This window comes from Seriola dumerili, unplaced genomic scaffold, assembly GCF_002260705.1.
Source record: "Seriola dumerili isolate Sdu_G_001 unplaced genomic scaffold, Sdu_1.0 BDQW01000089.1, whole genome shotgun sequence".
Taxonomy (NCBI): Eukaryota; Metazoa; Chordata; class Actinopteri; order Carangiformes; family Carangidae; genus Seriola; species Seriola dumerili.
In genome coordinates, this window is record NW_019174344.1 from 807927 (window position 1) to 828755 (window position 20829).

At 40.2% G+C, this 20829-nt stretch overlaps 3 protein-coding genes across 4 annotated transcripts in view; all 3 read right to left on the reverse strand.

Moving 5' to 3' along the window:
- Positions 1-3223: 3223 nt before the first annotated feature.
- On the reverse strand, positions 3224-6531 carry LOC111222116 (probable G-protein coupled receptor). Its single transcript, XM_022745690.1, has 2 exons — positions 6250-6531; positions 3224-5323 (listed from the first exon to the last, which is right to left on the reverse strand). The coding sequence occupies exon 2, from the start codon at positions 5242-5244 to the stop codon at positions 3949-3951; it is 1296 nt and encodes a 431-aa protein (XP_022601411.1). The 5' UTR covers positions 5245-5323; positions 6250-6531; the 3' UTR covers positions 3224-3948.
- A 1093-nt stretch (positions 6532-7624) lies between these two features.
- On the reverse strand, positions 7625-12652 carry parp3 (poly(ADP-ribose) polymerase family member 3). Its single transcript, XM_022745662.1, has 11 exons — positions 12559-12652; positions 12060-12253; positions 11808-11933; positions 11327-11506; positions 11013-11151; positions 10321-10544; positions 10072-10227; positions 9856-9942; positions 9597-9774; positions 9345-9488; positions 7625-8956 (listed from the first exon to the last, which is right to left on the reverse strand). Exons 2-11 carry the CDS (start codon positions 12243-12245, stop codon positions 8787-8789), a joined length of 1590 nt encoding a protein of 529 aa, XP_022601383.1. The 5' UTR covers positions 12246-12253; positions 12559-12652; the 3' UTR covers positions 7625-8786.
- A 2085-nt stretch (positions 12653-14737) lies between these two features.
- Positions 14738-20829, reverse strand: part of grm2 (glutamate metabotropic receptor 2) — a 33882-nt gene continuing 27790 nt past the window's right edge. The window contains exons 5-6 of one of the 2 annotated variants that reach the window (XM_022745651.1): positions 15663-15840; positions 14738-15128 (exon numbers count right to left, since the gene is read on the reverse strand). In XM_022745651.1, coding sequence (XP_022601372.1) covers positions 15055-15128; positions 15663-15840 — 252 coding nt within the window. In that variant the 3' untranslated portion in view covers positions 14738-15054. Of the gene's footprint in view, positions 15129-15338; positions 15397-15662; positions 15841-20829 lie in introns of those variants that run through there. The other variant, XM_022745652.1, reaches the window with a different exon arrangement.

Consider the following 20829-nt stretch of genomic DNA (forward strand, 5'->3'; position numbering starts at 1 on the left):
TTTTCCTGCTTAGATTTCCTGCTTGTTCATTGAAAATTCCTGAAAAGCCTTCTTGTCAGAGGTGTCCAAACAAAGAGGCGGAAGGGGAATTCACTGGTATATAGCGCACTCTGTTGGCCATAGTTTGTCTAGTCTTTTTTTTTCTGTAAATAAATCTTTATCCATTATTGTTACTGCAGTTTCCACACTCACACCCCCAAATACCTAATTTTCTCCCAATGCTTGCAGTTATACCAGTTCCAGCAGCAACCCTGAAGTGATAGTGGGGTGATGGCAGGGTCTGATTAGCTGATGATTAGTGGTGTGTGTGGAAACCGTGGTGATGAAGAGCCCTGCCGATTGTCCTCTGATTGTGTTTAAGGTCTGTAGATCCTCTGCTTAACGGAAGTTAATTGACTTACATCTGGTACATCTCCTGGTTTGGTAAATAATGATTTTAGTAAAAAATTGTATCATGAGTTGAAAGACAGAGAAGGATCACAATAAAACAAGTTATCCTGCCAATTTTAAAAAGATTGGGCAATAAAGGCTAAACAAAAGTACTCTACCATCAGTTGTGCTTTATCCAGATTAGGCTTTGTCAATGAATTCTGACTGGTAAGGCTTTTTAAACCAGCAGACCCCAAGCACTGGTCTCCTAACAGTTCATTTATCACCTACTGAAAACAGTATGTAGTGTTTGCACTGGTGGTTTGATGTTACTTATTACAGTGATATATACACTGTTGCTCGTAAAGTTGGAATAAAATATTTTTTACCTCTTTCCATGAAATGATTGTGACAATGTGATTTATTCTTGACAGATAAAATGTATATCTTCTCAAAACTTTAGTAGGCAATCTCTTCCATAGTGATTACTGATGCATTTAAATAGGAATAAACAGAGGACTGTGTCTGAAAACAAAATTATTCCAACTTTATGGGCAACAGTGTATATATATATATATATATATATATATAGCCAAATTACTGAAGCATGCTTGCAAATTTTCTGATTTGTATTTTTCCATTTTTCTTAAATTGATCTGACTGTATTGATGGTGACACATTTCTTGTTACAATGGAATGTGCCTTGGTATTACACAAATAACATGAGGCATATTAAAGATTGTGAATACTGTATGAGGTAAAACCTGAATGCAGTGTGCATGCCCAGTTATCATTTCTGGCTGGATGTAGTATTTCAGACATCCATCATGAACGTCTTGGGATCTGTCCAGAGTCTATGTCACAGGTCCAGACAAAGACAACAGTGATTATGTTAATTATCAATGAGCTTGTCAATAAGATTGTCCTCTGGTGTTGTCTGGTGGTGTCCTTTGCTCTTTTCCACGTAAAATCCCTTAAACCACTTTCATGATTACGTCTTAAACAGGCAGCCATTCACTGGCTGGCTACATCCCAACACTTCATGATTTCATTTTAATTTTCTTGCCAACTGCAAGAGACATCAACGTTTGTATATGCTACCATCTGAGGTCTAGTCTGTGTTGTTTTTTCACCAGTTTATCCCTGATCAGGCCTTTGACTCCTTTTGACTTTGCAGTGGGGGCTCTTCCCTTTGCAGCAGTTCAGCATGATGAGATTCGGATCCTTGTGTAACAGCACTCTGAAATGTCTGGCTCAGTGAGTGATTTTTGCTCATCGTGTCTTCAGTGATCCATGTATATAAACCACAGTCAGGGCTTAAATATCAGTCAGCAGAGAAGCAGGTAAATCCTTGTACTTACCCACATACAGCGTGGTCAAATTTGAGAGGAGAAATCAAAACACTGAGCTCCAACAGTCACACCTGTCCATTCAGATGTTTCTGGAAGAACAGGCTCGTGTTCGTTTTAATTATGTCTGAATTCAGGGTTAAAATAGAGACCTCTGAATGTTGCGAGTCCTGAAGGGAAGTGATGCAAATGTTCTTGAGACAGATATGATGGTGATCTTGAATGTGTCCTAATTTGTATTCTGATATTTAGCTTTCTATGGACTGTATCCAGATCTAGATATAGTTGATGTTCCAATCCTGTTTTTTTTTTTTTGTTTTTTGTTTTTTTATCATTTGCTTGTTTGTTACTTCAAATCTCATTGTGCATGCTGGGAAATCAGGACCCTATGTTATCAGCAGTTGTTATTAATCCAGACACCACTGGATTAATAATGTAAAATTTGTCCTGTTGGTGTAAAGAAATTCTCATTATTTAATGGCTTTACATTTTGTAAAGAGAGAATCAAATGAAAAAAAGGAAGAGAGAAAACAAGCATTAAAGAGAGAAACAGACATATAAAAATATATAGGATGACATCCATACATTTGTCTCTCAGCATATTTCTCCGCTGTGTGTGTTTATGCAGCTTCCATATCCCACTGGTCAGAAGGCAAATGCAGAATTCAACTCAAAGTATTAAATACACAGTCACAGTTATGTAAGAGTGATGTATATCCTAGTTAGTGACAGCAAAATGGTGTTTGCTGTTATTTGCTGTAACCACACTAGTCCATCTTTTCCGCTGTTTGTGAAAGACTAATACAAACAGCAGAGGCCATAAAATAGCACTTTGTTACCACTCTCAGAGCATTATCAATGCCCAGTAATGATTTCCATTGTAAATTCACTATCTCCGCTTCACTGTACCCATGTCAGACAGTCCATATTCGCAGGGAATTTTGCTACCTATCCTCAGCCACTATTCACATGTCTATCTGAACTTGTAGACCTTGTGTAAATCAGTCTGCATGTGAAAAGCGGGCATGAACCAGAATTAGTAGACTCCAGTTAGAATCTAAAGCTTAAGAATACATCCAGTCAAAAGGTCCTCATTGCTATGTGAGTCACAGGCTCACTCCATTTCCATGGCGACAGGGGCGGATGACATTCACCGTCTATCAGCGTATCTGCTGCACACAGGAACTCTGAGGTATTGTCAGATTCACGAGAGCTCCCCACACTGCAGAGCCCACCATGTTAGTGCTCTGTCTGAAGGGATAACACAGTGATAATGTGGGAGTCAAGCCATGCTGCTGTTATTCCTCAGATATAAAGGACTACTGCTTGGAAACACTGACATTCAATAATTTACAAAGTTCAACAGAGTCAGTCATCAGTATAACATTTGCATATACAGTATATTGTTATTGACATGAAATAAAATGACACAGTGGAACCAACTCATATTCATATGGAATGAAAATAGCTCCTCATTAAATACAATAAACCATTTAAAGACCCATCCAATCATGACCTTGTTAATGTAGTTATACTCCACATTTACACACTTATAAACATATAAAACATTTCTACAAACATCATTAAACCAGGCCAATTGTAATATATTGTAAAAATACACATAGAAGAACATTTATCACTATTTCAATATTTCATGTTACAGTACAGCCATAGCACCTTGACCTATAATGAGAAAGCCTCTCTGAATTAAACTGTAAAAGGCACTGAACATTTAACACGTATTTAAAGTATAGATTCACATTTTTCCAGGTCTGTCCTAAAACAATACCGACATTTCCATATGTACATTAAAAGCATTACTGGTCACTGTAATGGTTCCACTGGCCACAAAGATATACTGTACCTTGTTTAGGCAGTTTCAATGTAGGTGATGGGGGGCACATTCCACAGTAAAATAAACATTCCTAAATTCATCTGAATATAATGTGAGGTTTCAGCAGTTATTCAAATCAAGTGGGGATTTTTGCACAGAAAAATGACTGTGGGTTTTACATGGAAACTGTTTTAAAGACGGGACCTCTGTGTGGGTGGTAGGGACAGGAGGAACAATAAGGAGGAACCAATAATCCTTTCAGTGTACAAATGGGCTTGTCAGTATTGTTTTAAGATAGACCTGTAATGTGAACCATTAAGGAAAAATGGTGCACATGTAAACATTTGCATGGCCGATATATTAGCACTGTAGTCCATCGCGCATGTTGGTCAATGTTTAAGCATTTTCCTCAGGTATTTGTCCAGGGATCTTTATTCCCTGATCTGTAGTGATTCTGGGACTGGAGTTGACACAGTTGGAGTGGGTTTCAGCTGTGCTCGTGGTTCTCTGGATGAACTGGAGGAAGTTCTCCTGAAGGGAGCCCTCGTGGCTGGATGCCCCAAACTCTACAGGCTGGGTCAAGCAGCAGCGTCGAAACTTTACCAACTCCTCTCTGATCTGTCTGTTCAACAGGCCATAGAAGAATGGATTAACTGCAAAGGAGGAGTAAGCAAGCCAGGTGACTGCCTCTTCTAAGTCCCCAGGGCTCTGCATGGAGCCAGTCAGAGACATTTGCAGATGGAAGATAAAGTAGGGCAACCAACAAACTAAGAACTGGCCCACAATGAATACCAAAGTAAGCGCAGCCTTGCCTCCACTGAAGGCCCTCTCTGGAGATAGTCTTTGGGGCAGAGTGCGGGTGGTGGTGATCATGGTGGTCTGGCTATTGATGGAGTCAGAGCGATCCTTTGCAGGGCTCGCATTTGCCCACGTTGGCACAGCAGGGACTTGCTGCAGGGCTGCAGAACGAGCCACCTTGTAAACGGCACAGTAAACGGCAAAGATAACCACTGCAGGAACCAGGAAACACACCACACTGAAGAGCACAGCAAATACTCTTCTCAAACGACTGTGGCTCGCGTGGAGAGAGCAGTGAGCTGCAGCAATGGAGCTCTGATGTCCATAAGCTGGCCACCCAAACAGTGTGACCAAAGCCAAGAGGACGGACTTAACCCAGATTAGGAGCATTACACCAATAGCGAGGTTGATGGTCATCTTAACTTCATAACGCATTGGGTGTACGATATAGAAGTAACGCTCCACACTGATGGCTGTGATAGTGAGGATAGACAGACAGATGAGGAACACATTGAGAAAGATGTAAACCTGACACTCCAGAACAGTAAACACCACAGTGCCGAAGAATGCTGAGCTGGATATGATCCCCAAAGGCATGAGCAGGATGGCACACAGCAGGTCCACTGCACAGAGATGACACACAAAAGCAAACCTCTTCAGGTGAGGCGCACGAGCAATGGCCACCATCACACCAGTGTTGGCCAACAAAGCAATGAGGTTAAGGGTCACCATGCAAAATAACCCGAAAAGGTCTTTGATCTGGGACTGGGAGCTTGTGACGACGCTCACATCGGCAGGCACGGTAGGATTGGGCTCCCATAGGGCAGTGGTGAGGTTTGTAATGGATGATGGACTTGGCACAGAGGCTATCATGGGGTCAGTCTTGTCGGCCATTATATGTTCAAAACTTCTTCCATTTGTTTGTCAGATGTCTTCATGTCTGGATGTCCTATGTTGAAAAGACAGAAACAGTCTGTAAATGGAAGAAGACAGAAAAAAATTTAAGGCAGTGACGACACTTGAATCTAAAAATTTTTCCATGTGCATATGCTTTGCCCATATACAAACATACAGTATGTATGAATTGAAATTAATTAATTGAGAACATATTGCAATTAAATGTATGCTAACTGCTCATTTCTAACTGAAATGATGGAGCATTTCAGCATGTCAATTTGGTCAACAGTTACCATGTTTTAGGTGTAAACAGACATAATTGTGGGTAAGTTAAACACTGTTTACAGAAAAACAAAGCAAAGAATAGCCTTGTTCGCTCCCAGTGATCTCAGTTAGGGTCTTCCACAGTCCACCTGCACTCAGGTTTGTTTCTTTAACACTCTTTGTTGACACAGTTAAACACTAACTTGACACTAACTTTATATAAGAAAGGAGAATCCATAAACAAGGAGTAACAAACTGATTATATACTAAAGAACAGCTTTTCTGAGTAAACAAAAGCAAATGTGCAGGTGTGTGAGGTCTTTTTGGGTGATTGAACAAAACTGATTTGAGATATCATAAATCCATTACTACTGGAAAAATACAAGTCTGTCCTTTCTATAAGTGCTGACAAGGCAATCAGAGCAGATTCTCCACCAAGATTTGTACCAGTTTAGTTTGGACAATTTGGCTTGACAAATTTCAGCTTCAAAAAGCTGAAAATATCGTTTTGGAACATATCAATGCCTGACATTCATCCTGCGTCCTATATATAAGATGCAATGGTGCACTGATAGTAAATATGAAACAGACTTAGAGTATTTAGAAAATAGCAGTGCCATCATAACAAGAATAAATAAAATTCCGTTTAGTTTTTGATCACCAAAAATAAAATAAAAAATATATACAGAATTTAAAAAAGGAAAGAAAAAAAACTGATTATGCAAATAAATAACTTACCCATAATCCACTCTCTGTTTATGCGATGCAGTTCAGACCAAACAGGTTGAGCAGGTGTCTGACTTGACAAAGCTTCTATTGAATTCCCTCATATTGTTTATATCAGCCCAAACCAGTGGTAGCCCTGCTTAATTAGTTTAGTAATTTACAAAAACTAAAATAGTCAGTGCTCCAGTTAAAAATCCATGTCTTCAAATCCAGTCAACTCAGTGTCGGAATTTTGGTTCTTCTGTAGAGGCTCCAGATGTCCAGTCTCCTGACACATGTATATCTCTAATTTAAGAAGTGCTGATCACTGATCAGTCCATGATGATTTTAGATGGGAGATGATGCTTGATCTTTTGCATCACCCCTCCTCCAGAAACACTCTCCTTCCTGTCCTGTGCTGTGTATGGCAGTGACTGTCACACATTGTATTGTGTGTGATTGTGTGTGTCTTTTTTTCTTTCAAATAGACACACACTCCACTGTCCCCCTCCAGAGCCCAGTCTTCCCTGGGTCCTAACTGCCACCAGTTTCACAGGGAAACTCACATTTACCAGTTGGGCCCAAATAAGCATGCAACATTTTACTATTGTTGACTGGTGAGGAGTCTATAACAGGCATCCTATTTTATCAAATATTTTGAATTTCTGTATGTGAAAACTTAATCTGGAATAAAAATGTTACTTGCCTGACATGTAGTATCAGATGGAAATACTACTGGAAAGTAAAGTGCAAGTACCTCAGCACTGTATTGAGTACAATACTTACTAAAGTGTACTTAGTTACTTCGTACTCATAACCCAGTTAACGTAAGGTACTGAATACTTTCTTATATTGTAACGCAAAACTGATACTGCAAACAGGATTATTTAATCACATACATTTCCAATTGACTACACAGGATGTTAATACAGAATATGAAAATACTTAACATATTCACACACTACCATCACTGTTGTTTTCTCCACATACTGTATTACTATGATGCTAATTAATTATATTACTTTTTTGTCAAATGTCATCCTGCAAGATAAATCATTTCCTTACATGAAACACATAAATAGTGGACAGTGACTGATCTATGACTGGAAAGTCTTAACGCTCAACATCCAAAGAGAAAAAGACTGCAACAAGTTGGAGGGGAACTTTAGTTTATTGACTAATCATTGTTTCAAGCCGGACCTGGAACTATAACCCATAAAATATTGAGAAATATTAAAACTTGACAGAGCCAATCATTGCTAGAGGAGAGCATTTTATATACAGTCTACAACAGAAGGCAACAGTCAGGAGAAATGAGTGGTTGGGAAGCTGGGCGGGGGGGGGGGGGGTATACGAGGGAAAGAAAGAGAAAAGAAGGTGTTAAAGCTATTTATTTGGGTGTGTTGAGATTGTTTATTATGAAAAATGGTTGAGATTGTGAAGATGTGGAATGGAGTCAACAAAAAAGGAGAAAAAGCTAAATTCAAGCCACACTTTTTATTTCACCGTTCTGAAGTCAAGCACTTTATTTTAAGATGCACTCTCTGTTATGTACTCACTACTTATTACAGCCCTTATTTTGCTTGAAATGGGAAAAGAACATTTGTTATTAAGGAAGTTATTATTTGTAATCCCCCCACCACCTTGGACCCACTCACCTTTGCTGAAGTAAAATTTGTCTGACTGGACCTCTTTCAGTTTTAATTGAATACCCCCGAGTTAAAGTAATGTTTGTGGCAATTACATTCCAAAGGGAGTTACTCACAAGTGACACCATAAGGTGACATGTGGTATCACCATAATGTAGCTGGAAGACCTGCTGGGCAAGAAAGCGGGCCAAGCTTTTTATGACTTACATATTATATTACTTTACACAACAGAAGCACTTTCTTCAGAGTCCAACAAAATATTAGATTTATAACAGTGCTTGGACATTAGCCACAAACTTAACCTCATACTTCCCACCTGTAAACATTTCTGTGCATAGGGTACCATTTTTACTTCTGCTTTACTATATAACATCATTGTTGTTACTCAAAATGTCCATATAACTGCAACAGCATACAACAAATTCCTTCTAAAGATCTGAGATATTTTCATCTCTGAGGGACAGGTTTACATTTTCATTTCTGCTTGGATTAAATAATGCAATATTTAAAAGGTAAGCTACTCAGAGAGAACACAAGGTGCAGGATGTAATTCAAAAACAAAATAGTGCAAATATTTAGAGGCCTTTTAGATGTTTAAAAACCAATATCAGATAAAAGATCCTGAAAGGAGAATAGTGAAAGGACACCCACTTTATCATGGTAAAGGAAAAGGTAAATGCAGTTTGTCATGTATGTGTTATAAAGGATATATAGTCCATCAAACTCAGGCCAGTTTTACAGTGTGCAAAATATAAGGCACAGAGAAGTATATGTCATTTATGGTAGGAACATCTACACAATGATTAGATTAGCTAATTAGAAAACAGCATAGCCAAGCTTTTTAAGAAGCCCCTTACACAGAAGGAATAAGGAGCATTTCTCTTTCAAAGGACCTGACTCTTTCCCTGAGTTGCATTAGTGCTACATGTTCAGCTCCAGCAGGTAGCGAAGGCGACACTGGCTCTCTTTGTAGATGAGATATTCACTGTTGCTGAAATAGCTGTCTGAGAACTGGGGCTGCTGTATGGGCTTACCCTGAGGCACAGAAATCTTCTTGCCCTCCAGGGTGATGAATGTGTCCTTAGAGGGATCTGAAAACACAGCAGTTCACAACTTTACCAAACAAAAGATGCTGCATGGTGTAATTTAACACAGCAGTTCTCAAATGCTTTCATTGTGTCAATATTGTGCAAATAAGTAAAAAAAAAAAAAAAAAATACGCCAAGTAGAATTTTATTAAAATAACATGATCTTGAGCATGAACTGCAATTAAACAAGACTAGGTCAAAACCTAGTATATGACTGGACTGTGTATGGTCAATGTGCTAAATTGAAGACATAGTTGAAAACTGTTGTGGAACCACTGGTCAACTGGTCAAGCTTTTAGTCATAAAAGGCGTGGCTCTCTCAGTGTACTGGCGGTGACCTTGACGGTATAATATGCTTTACTAAATGAATAAAACTGAGGAAGTATTGTACCTGGTTCCACTGTTCCTCTTGCCACCACACTGTCATGGCCTGCAGGAGCCTTCTTCAGAGAACTGTTATCTTTGGTGATGGTATATTCTTTGCCGAGGGCTACCTCACTCAGAAACATCACTCCAGTGTTTTTAGACGTGCGCACTAAAAACACATGGCAGAAAACATGATGTTTCAAACACCATAGTATCATTATGATTGCAATCAATGTCATTATCATCTTCTTTAATCCTTGTCTTCATACACTCTCACCATAACATGCAGACTTGCTGTTTTCAGATGCAAAATAGATTCCACAACCAACACGGCCTCCTGAATGGGGCATTATCCTCAGACCACTCTTCAGGATAGCCGCCACCACAGCTATGTTTGTACCATGCCACAGCAGACGGCGGTTTTCCAAACTATCATTCTCGCTGAAGCGCTCTCCCTGTAACGTGCAATGTATGTGTTTGGTCACAGGACTTCAGTCCTCTGTGTTGCATTAAACAAGATCGACTGTGGTTCTTACCTCTGTCTCTCGATCGACTTCCCAAACATTGATAATTTTTGGTTTGCGATAGTCACCTGAAGTCGCTTTCAGGTATTGTTCTATGATCTGTAAATGCAAAAAAAAAAAAGAGTTGATATTAGTGGACAAAAATGAATGGAAAATGGTCTGAGATCAGTCATGACAGTACAAAGAATTTGTATTTACTGAAACTTATTATCACTTATGACACAGTACCTTGAAAGTTTCTGCTTTCTTGTCCATTAGAGTGAGCTTGCACATGAGAGAATTGTAGTCTTGGTCTCGAGGATGAGGAACTGTCTCTATCATCTCTTCCTGAGCCTTCTCAGTCTCTGACTTCAGAGTCTGGGCAAGCTCAATGTCAGCCAGCACCTTTATAGAGCGTGTAAAAAGGAGAGTGACTTTAGGGCTGAGAAAACATCATAAAAAGACAGCTCCAACATCAAATCTAAAGAAAAATCTAACCATAAGCATCTCTTTCTTCTTATCCACAATCTCTTTGTTGTCGATGGTTGGCGGTCTGTTCCGGCCAAAGTTGTGTGGGACTGTGGTGAAGAACCTTGAGGAAAGTTCTTCCAGACGTGCTCGTCCACTTTTTAGGTTCATGGCTGCCTCAATCTCCTCCAACACATCAAAGCCCTTTGCAATCTGCACCTTGCTGAGCTTGCCCAAAGGCATCTTCTTGATGTCTGGATAACAGCCACATACATGCACACAAAAATATAAATCCCAACCACACCAGTATGTTTTCTTTGTTTTTGCCAGGAAAAGGCGTGTTGCACAGTGTATTTTCCCTAACACTGCACACTGTTTCTTCACTGTTTCTGTTTCTTCAGCTACTTCCAGATGTAAGAAAACAAACGTGTCATCATAAGGATTGTGTAAGCAAAGCCCAAGACATTGATTAGATACGTTCAAAATGCTTAGATAAGGTGATGTGTTATGTAAATGAAGGCTTTGCCCTTTGTGGCAATGGAGACGTTATTTGCCTGTAACACAAAAAAAAAGCACAAAAAGCTTGGAGATTAGCACCATGTTCAGTGCAACATTTACTCCTCCCCAACTGGCATGTTACAAGACAGGTACTTATGCACACTGAACTGCAGACTACATGAACTGGTTTGTATTAAAGGGTAAGCACAGTGAAACACACCCACCTAAGTTCATACATTCCATCGCCTCCTTGAACATGTCATTGCTGAAAATGAGTTCGATGAGGTGTTCTGTAGCGTTGTCAAGGGTGCAAGGCAGGACATTTTTTGTGACTTTGACAGTCGTTCCATCAACACTGTCCACCTGCAATATCAGACAGGCGTACTGTGAGATTTTGCTAATTTTTCATCAATTTCTTTGATGAAGTCTGTCACGGGTAGTGGTAACTGATTCTACTCATTTCTAATTCTGATAATTCCTATGATTTATGGATTCATATTCACACTCCTTGTTCCAGGGAGATTTATATTTACATTACCTTGACCTCAGCATCCTGCTCTCCATCCACCTCAATCAGAGTGTACTTCCCAGGGTGAGACACAAAAGTCATCCGGTCGCTCCAGTTGTTCTTTGTCTTGTCTTTAAACTTTTTCTCAAAGTCCTTGACGGCATTCTCAGCCTTATCAAACGTGTTAAGTTTGGACTGTCCCACTTCCCCCTGAATTCAGATTAGAGATGAGGCAATCAGAGGCAATTTATCCAGACATTATCACCACATCACCAGTCATGTTCACATTAACATGTTCTGTAATTATTTGAACTCACTAAGGATCTACTGAAGAAGGAAGCCCTTTTGAACATGCAGAATACATATACAATAAAATATAAGGAAACATGTCCCAGATGTTTTCATCCCACTGAAAAAGTGCAAGGGTTTCTAATATTTAAGAATTGAAAAATACAAACAAAATGAAGTAACAAAGGTAGTTTAGTAGGAATCTGTGGCAGGACAAACTTACCACTCTACCCCATCTGTTCCATGTATGGTATTTGTTGTTTGCTTTAATAACTTGAATGACATAAAACTTATTATTGTTATGTCCAACGTTTGTCTGATTGAGCATGCAGTCATAGTCCTCATATACCTGTGGAGGCAATACAGAACAATTTTCACACTTTAAATAAGGTTGCATAAAATTCAGTAATTCCCCTTGATATACATATGAATGAATACTTTGAGGATACCTAACATTGCAAAGCATCTTTCTTACCTCTCCAGAGCTTGACAGTGAGCATTGCTCGTCCACCTTTCTCTTGCCTTTTACCTGTGGCCCTGCAGCCAAAAGGGCCTCTTTAGCAGAAGCGAAGGCATCCTTGGGCTTTGGTGTCTTTGGCTCCGCCTTGACCTTCTTGCCACCCGCCTTGGCAGCTGAAGCAGCCCTTCTCTTTGGTGCCATGCTCCCTGCTGAAAACCATGCACAGAAACTTTGGTCACTGGTCACGTTGGTCACTCGGCATGATGCCTGGACAAGCTCAGGCATGCCCATATTCGCCAGCTAGCGCTCTCTGGCTGTTCATCAAAATGAACGAATTCTCCATTTATGTAGTTACTAAGTACTTAACAGTCTGCTACTGTATAAAGTAATAGCAATCCACACATTTTGCAACAGTATTATGTGTTTTGGAACAAGGCAACCAAGGCAACCTCCGCCCTCCCCAGTTTATCCGGAAGACGGATAGTGAATTTCCATCAGCAGCTGCAGACCTCACCTTTTTAATTTTAACGGTGTCAGAAAAAAGCAGTCAGAAACACAGCTTCTCCTCCCCGCTGCTGGAGCAACAGACTGAAGACAGCTGACTTGGATTCTGATTTCCAGGAAGTTTACAATCACTTTACAGCGAGAGGAAGAGGCGGAGCTCAACTGTATTCTTCCCTTTCTCCAGCTAGGTATCAGCAACACTGCCACCTACCCAAGTCCAGTTTTAAGCCCATCAAATAGTGTTTGTTTGCCTCCGTTAACCCCGTTTCCTGGAGGTGCCCACCCTCCTTCCCCGTTGGTTAGGGTTGTGATGAGGTTACACGTCGATGGGGAAACAGACTTCGAGCCATCACCCGTATGTACCTATGTATATTGTCCTCTGCCTCCCACAACATTCAAAACTGAAATAAGGAGAGCCACGTCAAACAAAACAGGCTTATAAATGAGGCTCACTAATAACCCACCACTAATATAGGTATAATATATTTCTATAACGGTTCAGTTACGTTGCTTCTAATGGACAGAAATTTGATCCTTTCCACAGTTCACAACAACCACTGTGCTTTGTTAAGTTGACATCTTAAAACATGTAGCTTCACGGTTGTGTAGTGGTTGAAATACCTAAGTATATTTACTCAAGTACTGTAGCGTACTTTAGTACACTGCTGAGGTAGGCTACTTGCATTTTACTTAAGTATTTCCATTTTTATGCTAGGCTATTTTATACTTCCACTCCATTACATTTCAGGGGGAAATATTGTACTTTCTGCTCCACTACATTTATTTGGCAGCTTCAGTAGCTGAACTGAACTCTCAAAAATCTGAGAAAAAGTCCTCAGAACTGTTTTTTTTCTTCTCTCCTCTCCAGCTAACCATCAACCAACCATCCCTGTATGCAAAACTGTATATAAAGTAGTTAATAATGTTATATAAAATAAAATACATACAGATATTAATATATGTGGATATAGTGTCTCTTGGTGTACATATCTTAGACAGTGGTACCGTATGTGGTGTTGTTGGCAACAATTCCCATTGTCCTGTGCTTGTTCTTGACAACCCATTCTCCCTGTGCACACGGTGGATTTGCTGCTACCAACTGTGTCATACAACCACAATAAAGATTGGTGATCAGATATTTTGCCCAAAGACAACACTGTATTTTCTCATAATTATGTCTGTAAATATTCAGCTTAATATGGTGGGGCTCTTTCTTTAACCTCTACACACATGTTGACATGCCTACTCGCACCTCCACATCTAGGAGCTGTTGCAGTGCATGCTGTACCTGGTTTATATAATAGTAATTTGATTATGGCCACAGAGCAGATCTAATAATGTAAGACAGTACACTGATTATCAGGCCACTTCCTCCATATGCAAATACTCTATTTACAGCAAGCCCCAGGGCTGCCTACATGTTGCAATGGACAAGATTAGATCAAATGATGTGGACACAAGATGGCAGTGTTAAGTCATGGATCCTGTATGGGTCTATTTTCCAAAGCATCTGCTTCATGTACACAGGAGTACTGACTGCTGTGTGTATTCCTAGGACAGCTTTGGTGGATTTTATCCCATATCAGCAGATGATGATATTTGAGTTGGTAATTTTCATGTAGAGACTGTTTGGTTTCGACAGATGGCGCAGATGAAGCTGGTAAATATTAGACAGCTCAGCTTTTAAACACAAACTGAAATCAAAATTGAACAATTATAGTCAAGCATCTTGACTACCTGAATCTCACTTCTTTCATACAAGTCATAAGTTGCTTTCTTTTAGGGTTGTGACTCAAGAGGAAGAGCAGGACTTCCACTCATTATAGGGTTGATGATTCAATCCCTGGCTCCCTCTGTCCACATGATGCAGCACCCATGACCAAGAACCTGAACTCGAAATTGATTGCAGGGGCCAGGCTGCCACCTTGCATGGCAGCAAAGTAAAGAAGAACAAAGTGCTTTGTTCAATAAGGTTTAAAAGTGGCAAGGGGGTACATGACATGAAACAATGTATTATGACAGCATGTTTGCCAGACTTGTGCAGGTTAAAATCTCAGTCTTTTTGCATATATTGTCCTCTGGAATATACTGTCTATCATGATCATGTGCAAAGAAATAGTCTGACTACAAGTCATTTTGGTATTAATAAAAAACACATTTTATTTACATAAATTACAAGAAAGCACAAACTGGTTCACCAAAATCTACATTAAAAACGTCTTGTATATATTACATTTAACAGATTTACTATAATTTACTTCATTGTTGCAAGTAGAATCTTCAATAAAAACAAGGGCTATATGCGACTTTATTGGCATCTCATTTAAAATCGCTACGAGTCAAAGAACAAAATAAAATAATTGGGACATTGTACTCACAGCACTTTGAGGACAACTAAGTCAGGACAATCGTCTGTGTGACCTCTTTAATATCGGAGACACCTGATTCAGGACTAGTGATTATATAACTCTGTTTACAATGCTTGGCAAAGGAACTCAGTTGATCTTCACAAGGAGGACGTTGTGGAGTCCACCACCTCTCGTCCGTTACACACTGTTGGAACAACATTGGATGCTGATGCTACAAAACATTAAACAAGAAAAAAAAAGTTAAGTTCTCTTGAATTGCAAAAAAACATATACCACATGTCCCATACCTTTTCCAATGAGCTACTGTACTGTAAACGGCCCAGAGGACCATGTACTCACAGATGAATTAGCTGTATGATAATCAAGTATTGAACTATGTGAAATTAGGTGAAATTCAGTGTTTTGCAGTTATGTGTGTATGTGTTAGTATTACATTTTTAATTACTTATCCAGATATAACTGTGGGTGCCCTCTGTCCTCTACAGAAATAACAGAAAGGTTTATTATTTTAATACAATGGAACAATGAAAGAACATTGGACAAACTGTTTTCCCTGATCTGAACCATGCATGATTTTGAAAAAGGTAAGAAAATACAACAGTCAGTGTTAGAGGTGCGACTTAAAGGTGGACACATACTGATAAAGTAGTTACAAATAATATAATAACATCATATATCATTTATGTTATTGGTAATGTGTTACTGTTTTGAGTAACTATCTTTGTTTTTGTGTATCAGGTGTTACCTTGAGAGAAACTGGAGCCTGGGCCAGTGGTGACGCTGAAGCGGGTGGTAGCCACCCTGAGGGTGCTGACATTCTTCTGTGGCTGAAACAGGATGATGTGGACCTTGGGAGCGAAGAGGCAGCCCAGCACCACCGACCCACTCAGACTGACAGAGATGCACATGGTGGTGGTCTGCACCTGGGGGAGGAAAGAGAGGTGAGAAATTCACTTTCAAAAACCGAAACCATTATTAGCTAATAGGTAGTATGGTTGTAAAGGTCTTACTCTGTATTTCCAGTATATTCAACAGACATTTCTGTATTGCCAAAACGTTGAATCCCTATACCCCAGCAAAATCACTAATCTTAATTTCACACCATGACCAGTATTAATGTCCACACACAGCTCAAGTCCCAGTGTTCGTAGTGCTCAGAAGAGAAGGTTAAACACTAGGAGAAAGTCTTTACATTAACTTACATTTATATTTACTCATTTGGTAGACGCTTTTATCTGCAACTTACAAGTAAGGGACAACACTAATGCTTCAGTGTAGTAAGAGGCCTTGGTGTAAGTACTAAGCACTACATCTGTTAAATAAGTGCGAGGAAATCAGGTAAAGAAGTTCACCAAAAGTGCATAGTAAGTGCAAGTTAGGCATGGTAGCGTGTTGGACGTGTTAGGAGAGGAGGTGCTCTCAGAAGAAATGAATCTTCAAGAGATTCTTATGATAGGGATGCTGCTGCTCCGATAGCATTCAGTAGCTTATTCCACCATTGTGGAATCACAGAAGAGAACAGGCTGTGATTGCCTTGTGTGCAGAGAAGACAATGCCAGACAACATTCCTTAGAGGAATGTGGGGGATGAAAGAGAGCATAAGCCTGTATGATTGAGTTTAAGTAGTTGGGTGCAGACCCAGAAGTCACTCTGAAGGCAAGTATTAGTGACTTGAATTTGATTTGGGTCTGCCATGGGTGGCCAGTGTAGGTCAATGATGCGGTGTGACGTGCCCTTTTTGGTTAATCAAAGATGGTTTCACTGTAGGTGATGGGAGGTCGCCAGAAGGGCATTGCAGTAGTCCAGGCAAGAGATACCCATGGCCTGGACCAAGAGATGGGTAGAATGCTGAGTAAGGTAAGAGCTGATTTTTCTTATGTTGCATAGACAAAGCGACATGACTGAAAGATGGATGAAACCTGATCAGTGAAGATAGCTCATCACTAAACATGACTCCCAGGTTTCTCGTAACCTTGGTGTAGGTTTGAGATGAAGAGGCGATTTTGATATTGATATTGTTATAGAGAGAGCGATTGACTGGGATAAGTAAGACTTCAGTCTGAGAGAGGTTTAGTTGAAGGTAGTGTTCCTTCATCCATGTGGATATTTGAGAGACAAGCCAAAATCCGTGCAGAGACCATGGGATTGTCTGGCGGGAACAACAGGTAGAGTTGGGTGTTGTCTGCATAGCAGTGATATGAGAAGCCATGCAAGTGGATAATTGGACCCAAGGAGGTAGTGTAAATTGAAAAAAAAGTAAGGGTCTAAGTATCAATCCTTGGGACACTCCTGTGGGAAGCAAATTGGATAAGGATGTTTGTCCTTGTCATGGCACACTGAAGGACTGCCCAGTGAGATAGGTTTCAAACCAAGAAAGCACTTTGCCCAAGATGCCCATGTCGGAGAGGACGGATAGCAGGATTTGGCGGTTCACTGTATCAAAGGATACCATTAGGTCAAGCAAGATACGAACAGAGGACTGAGCTGCAGCTCCAGCTGCCTTGAGGGATGCTGTCACAGACAACAGAGCCGTTTCAGTGGAGTGGCCCCTCTTATGGCCTGACCGATTTAGATCAAGGAGGTCATTCCTTGAGAGGAATTCTGAGACCTGCTTGAAAACCCCCCTTTTGATACACTTGTATGAAAGTAGTAAGACCAGTCGATACTTCTCAACTTGAGCAAGGTCAAGTGAGGGTTTTTTGAGCAGACGAGTCACCCCCTGAATATGGTTGAATACGGTTGGGAATGTTCTAGGAGCCAGTTAAGCATTTATCACGTGTTTCTGCTGGCACAATGGTGAGAGATATGGCTTGGAGGAGGATGGTGGGAATGGGGTCCACTATACATGTAGTAGGACGACTACCAGTCAGAAGTTTTGACACATCATTGTCAGTGAGAGGGGTGAATGAAAGAACAGATGCGTCCTTGAGCTGGCGAGATCAGGATGGACATGTGGTAGGACTATTACATGTTACACTTTTTGGATCCTTGAACTCAACTAGAGGGCTGAGTGTGAGAGTTCAGAGAATTGGCAACTGATGGCCACCACCTTTTCAGTAGAGAGGGAACCAAAGATATCAGCTGAAAAGTCTGTGTCTGGTGGGGGTAGTTTGAGTATTGAGGATTGGGTAAAGTTTTGAAGGTGGAAAATAGTTTCTCAACGTCTGTAGTACTTAACTCTTCTGATGAATAATCTTTTAAGCACTGTCATGGCGCTTAGGAAGATTTTTGCCGTCCAAGAATATTCATTTTCAGACGAAAGGGGCTTTGGAGTCAGAAAAGAAATAAGGGCATGTTTCATAATTCAGAATCAAAGTCAGGTGCAACAGAGGAGGAAGGAGGACATTATCAGCCGGGACTGCTAAAGAAAGGTGTTAAGTGATCTGTTTATTTGCTTGTCAATCAACCGCTCAACCCTCGCTCCCTTTTCCCCCTCACCATGTGCCACGTCTCACCATGTGTCATCAGTCTGCTCCTTCATTTTCAGCCCTCTCGCTGCCTTCGTTTTGTTTTTCCTGGATAACAGGATACAGCCCAGCATCATGCGGTGTGTGACAGGTGCATTTCATTTTCACAAGGCACAGCAGGTGTCTGTCAGAATGTTAATGTTGGTATTGAAATAATGTGGGAACCAAGTATTGTGCTGTGCACAAACTGTTCTCCAGCAGAGATACTATGATAATGGAAAATAAACAGCATCCATTGGTTAAGGCAGGGATGTAACTGCCACAAAATCTATCCAATTTTTATTTAGAGACTAATATTTAGTTATGAATGTTTATCAGTTTCCTACTGTCTTACAGTATATAATTACTAATTATTGCAGTAATATTCAACAGGGACTAATTGAAAAACATGTCTACAAAAGAGACAATTATTTAATGTTAATATATTTGACGTGTACTGTATATGTTTGTAAGACAGTGATCAATGACCAAAGGTCATTGTGTACCATGTGATGTGAAACAACTACATCACTGAATCGCTGTATCTTCAGATGTATTGTAGATTGCTATGTTCAATGAATTCAACATTAAGATTCACCTCATAGCACCTCTGAAATACAGTCCACACACTGACACACTCAAGTCCCAGGTTGAGATTTAAATTCACAAAATGTTCTATTACCATTTTTCTTTACTGTATACTGGACTTGGAAATTTGGATACATGGAATAAGGATAACATACCGAGGCAAAGGGACAGTTTATGGTTAATATTATGAACAATACAAAAGTGAACGGCAGGGAAGTGTCCTCTACTTAATTCAGAAATTGTTTTGAATAGGACTGCAGACAGTACTGCATAGGAATGACCTGTTAAGTGGTTTTAATAATTCACAAGATGTTGCTTTGGAAGAGCAGAGGACAAGGAATCTGCCTTTGCAGTAATATTTTTCCAGAGGTCTTCTGCTCAAGTGTGGAGAACAGGATGTAGAGCATGGCTTCTACAGTTTGTGCTTGTCTCTGCTCACTGCTGTTTTTACTGTGTTTTGGCCTTTGAAGATATTATTTTATTTCACAAATACAACACTACTGCTTCAGATATAAATAATGTCTGCTGTGTTCCTCAAGAGAACCACCTCACAGCAGAGATGAGATTCCTTGTTTTTATTGGGCTTCTTGCTGTACGTTTATTGAAAAGCTTTATTGGATGAACCAGCTACAAGCCAGTCTAGTTAGGCTGGTATGGAGTATGAACTGAAAAAACCCACCAGTAATTCACTGATGGAGACCAGTGTGTGATTTGAGATTTCACAAGTGGAGTGAATCTAGTTCTTTTTTAACCTACTGTAATTAGACATATAAATGATTTTAATGAGCATTTACTGTTAGAGATATTCATGGTATGACGAGGAGTATTATACTGATCCCCACTGGCTTCATCAGCTGTTCTACATAAAGTAATGCTCGAATTGTATTTGCTCCACTAATGCTGCGTTGCTGGATTTATTTCTTTATTTCCTCAAAGAGCTGTATATTCTGTATTTACGTATTTCCTGGTTCAACTCTTTTGCCAAGCCTGACTCCGGTACTATTAAAACTGATGTTTGCACTGTGTCCAGTATATGTAAGCCTACAATGGGCTCTATATCATCTTAGAGACAAACATTATGGTGCTGCACTGCTTTAATGTCAGTCAAACAAGCTTAACAGACTGACAAGGAAAGGTCCATTTCAAGACGGATCTCAGCAGAATAGTATAACAGGCTGTGATTGTAAAGAGCACAGGAAATCATTTTCTGTCTTCAGTGTTTTCATGGAAGTGCTGTGACTTTTGACTGCGTTGGCTGTTTAATCAGTTGTGTTTGCTGCTGAGATGAGATGACCAGTACTGGCATATGAGGCGAGCCCTCTTCCTCAGGGTGTGGAGAACATCTTTAATATTTCATATGATAATCAAATGTGTTATTCATGGCTCAGTAGATTGTATTTAGTTTACTTTAACATTTTATGACAGTCAACAATCAAACCTATTTGTCATTCAGCTGGATATTTGCATGTGACAACAATTTGAGAAGTGGTGTAAAACTAGGAGAACACTAGTAATGTGTCCCTGCCTGTGAAAAACTAGAGAGGCCGTGCCAACTCAGTTGCTTCAGTAATTATTCATCGGTCAAAGGGGAGTTTTGCGTCTATCTGATGAGCCCGTTCTGGCTGTGAATTGCCAGTGTAGCCTGGAGGGCCTGGAGGAAGGGTTCCTCTGAGCCTCACTGCAGTCCCAGGACAGAGGGCACAGCTGGGACTCAGCATCCTAGTCTTTCACACTCCATTCCACACAGCTACGCACAGGGACACAAAGGAACACACAGGGACGTTCAGTTCCCTTTCAGTGCTCATGGTCTTGCTTGCCTTCTCCATGTTTCTGCAGAGGCAGAAACAAGGGATGTGTCAGGGGATTCCTCTGTCTATT

What these genes read in the sequence shown, in the direction of transcription:
- LOC111222116 (XM_022745690.1), bottom strand. Translation starts at nt 5,244, where the DNA reads ATGGCCGACAAGACTGACCCCATGATAGCCTCTGTGCCAAGTCCATCA.
- parp3 (XM_022745662.1), bottom strand. Translation starts at nt 12,245, where the DNA reads ATGGCACCAAAGAGAAGGGCTGCTTCAGCTGCCAAGGCGGGTGGCAAG. An exon ending in AAGTCGATCGAGAGACAGAG is followed by an intron (nt 9,775 to 9,855) that starts GTAAGAACCACA and finishes TGCACGTTACAG; the next exon opens with GGAGAGCGCTTCAGCGAGAA. An exon ending in CAGCAAGTCTGCATGTTATG is followed by an intron (nt 9,489 to 9,596) that starts GTGAGAGTGTAT and finishes ATGTGTTTTTAG; the next exon opens with TGCGCACGTCTAAAAACACT.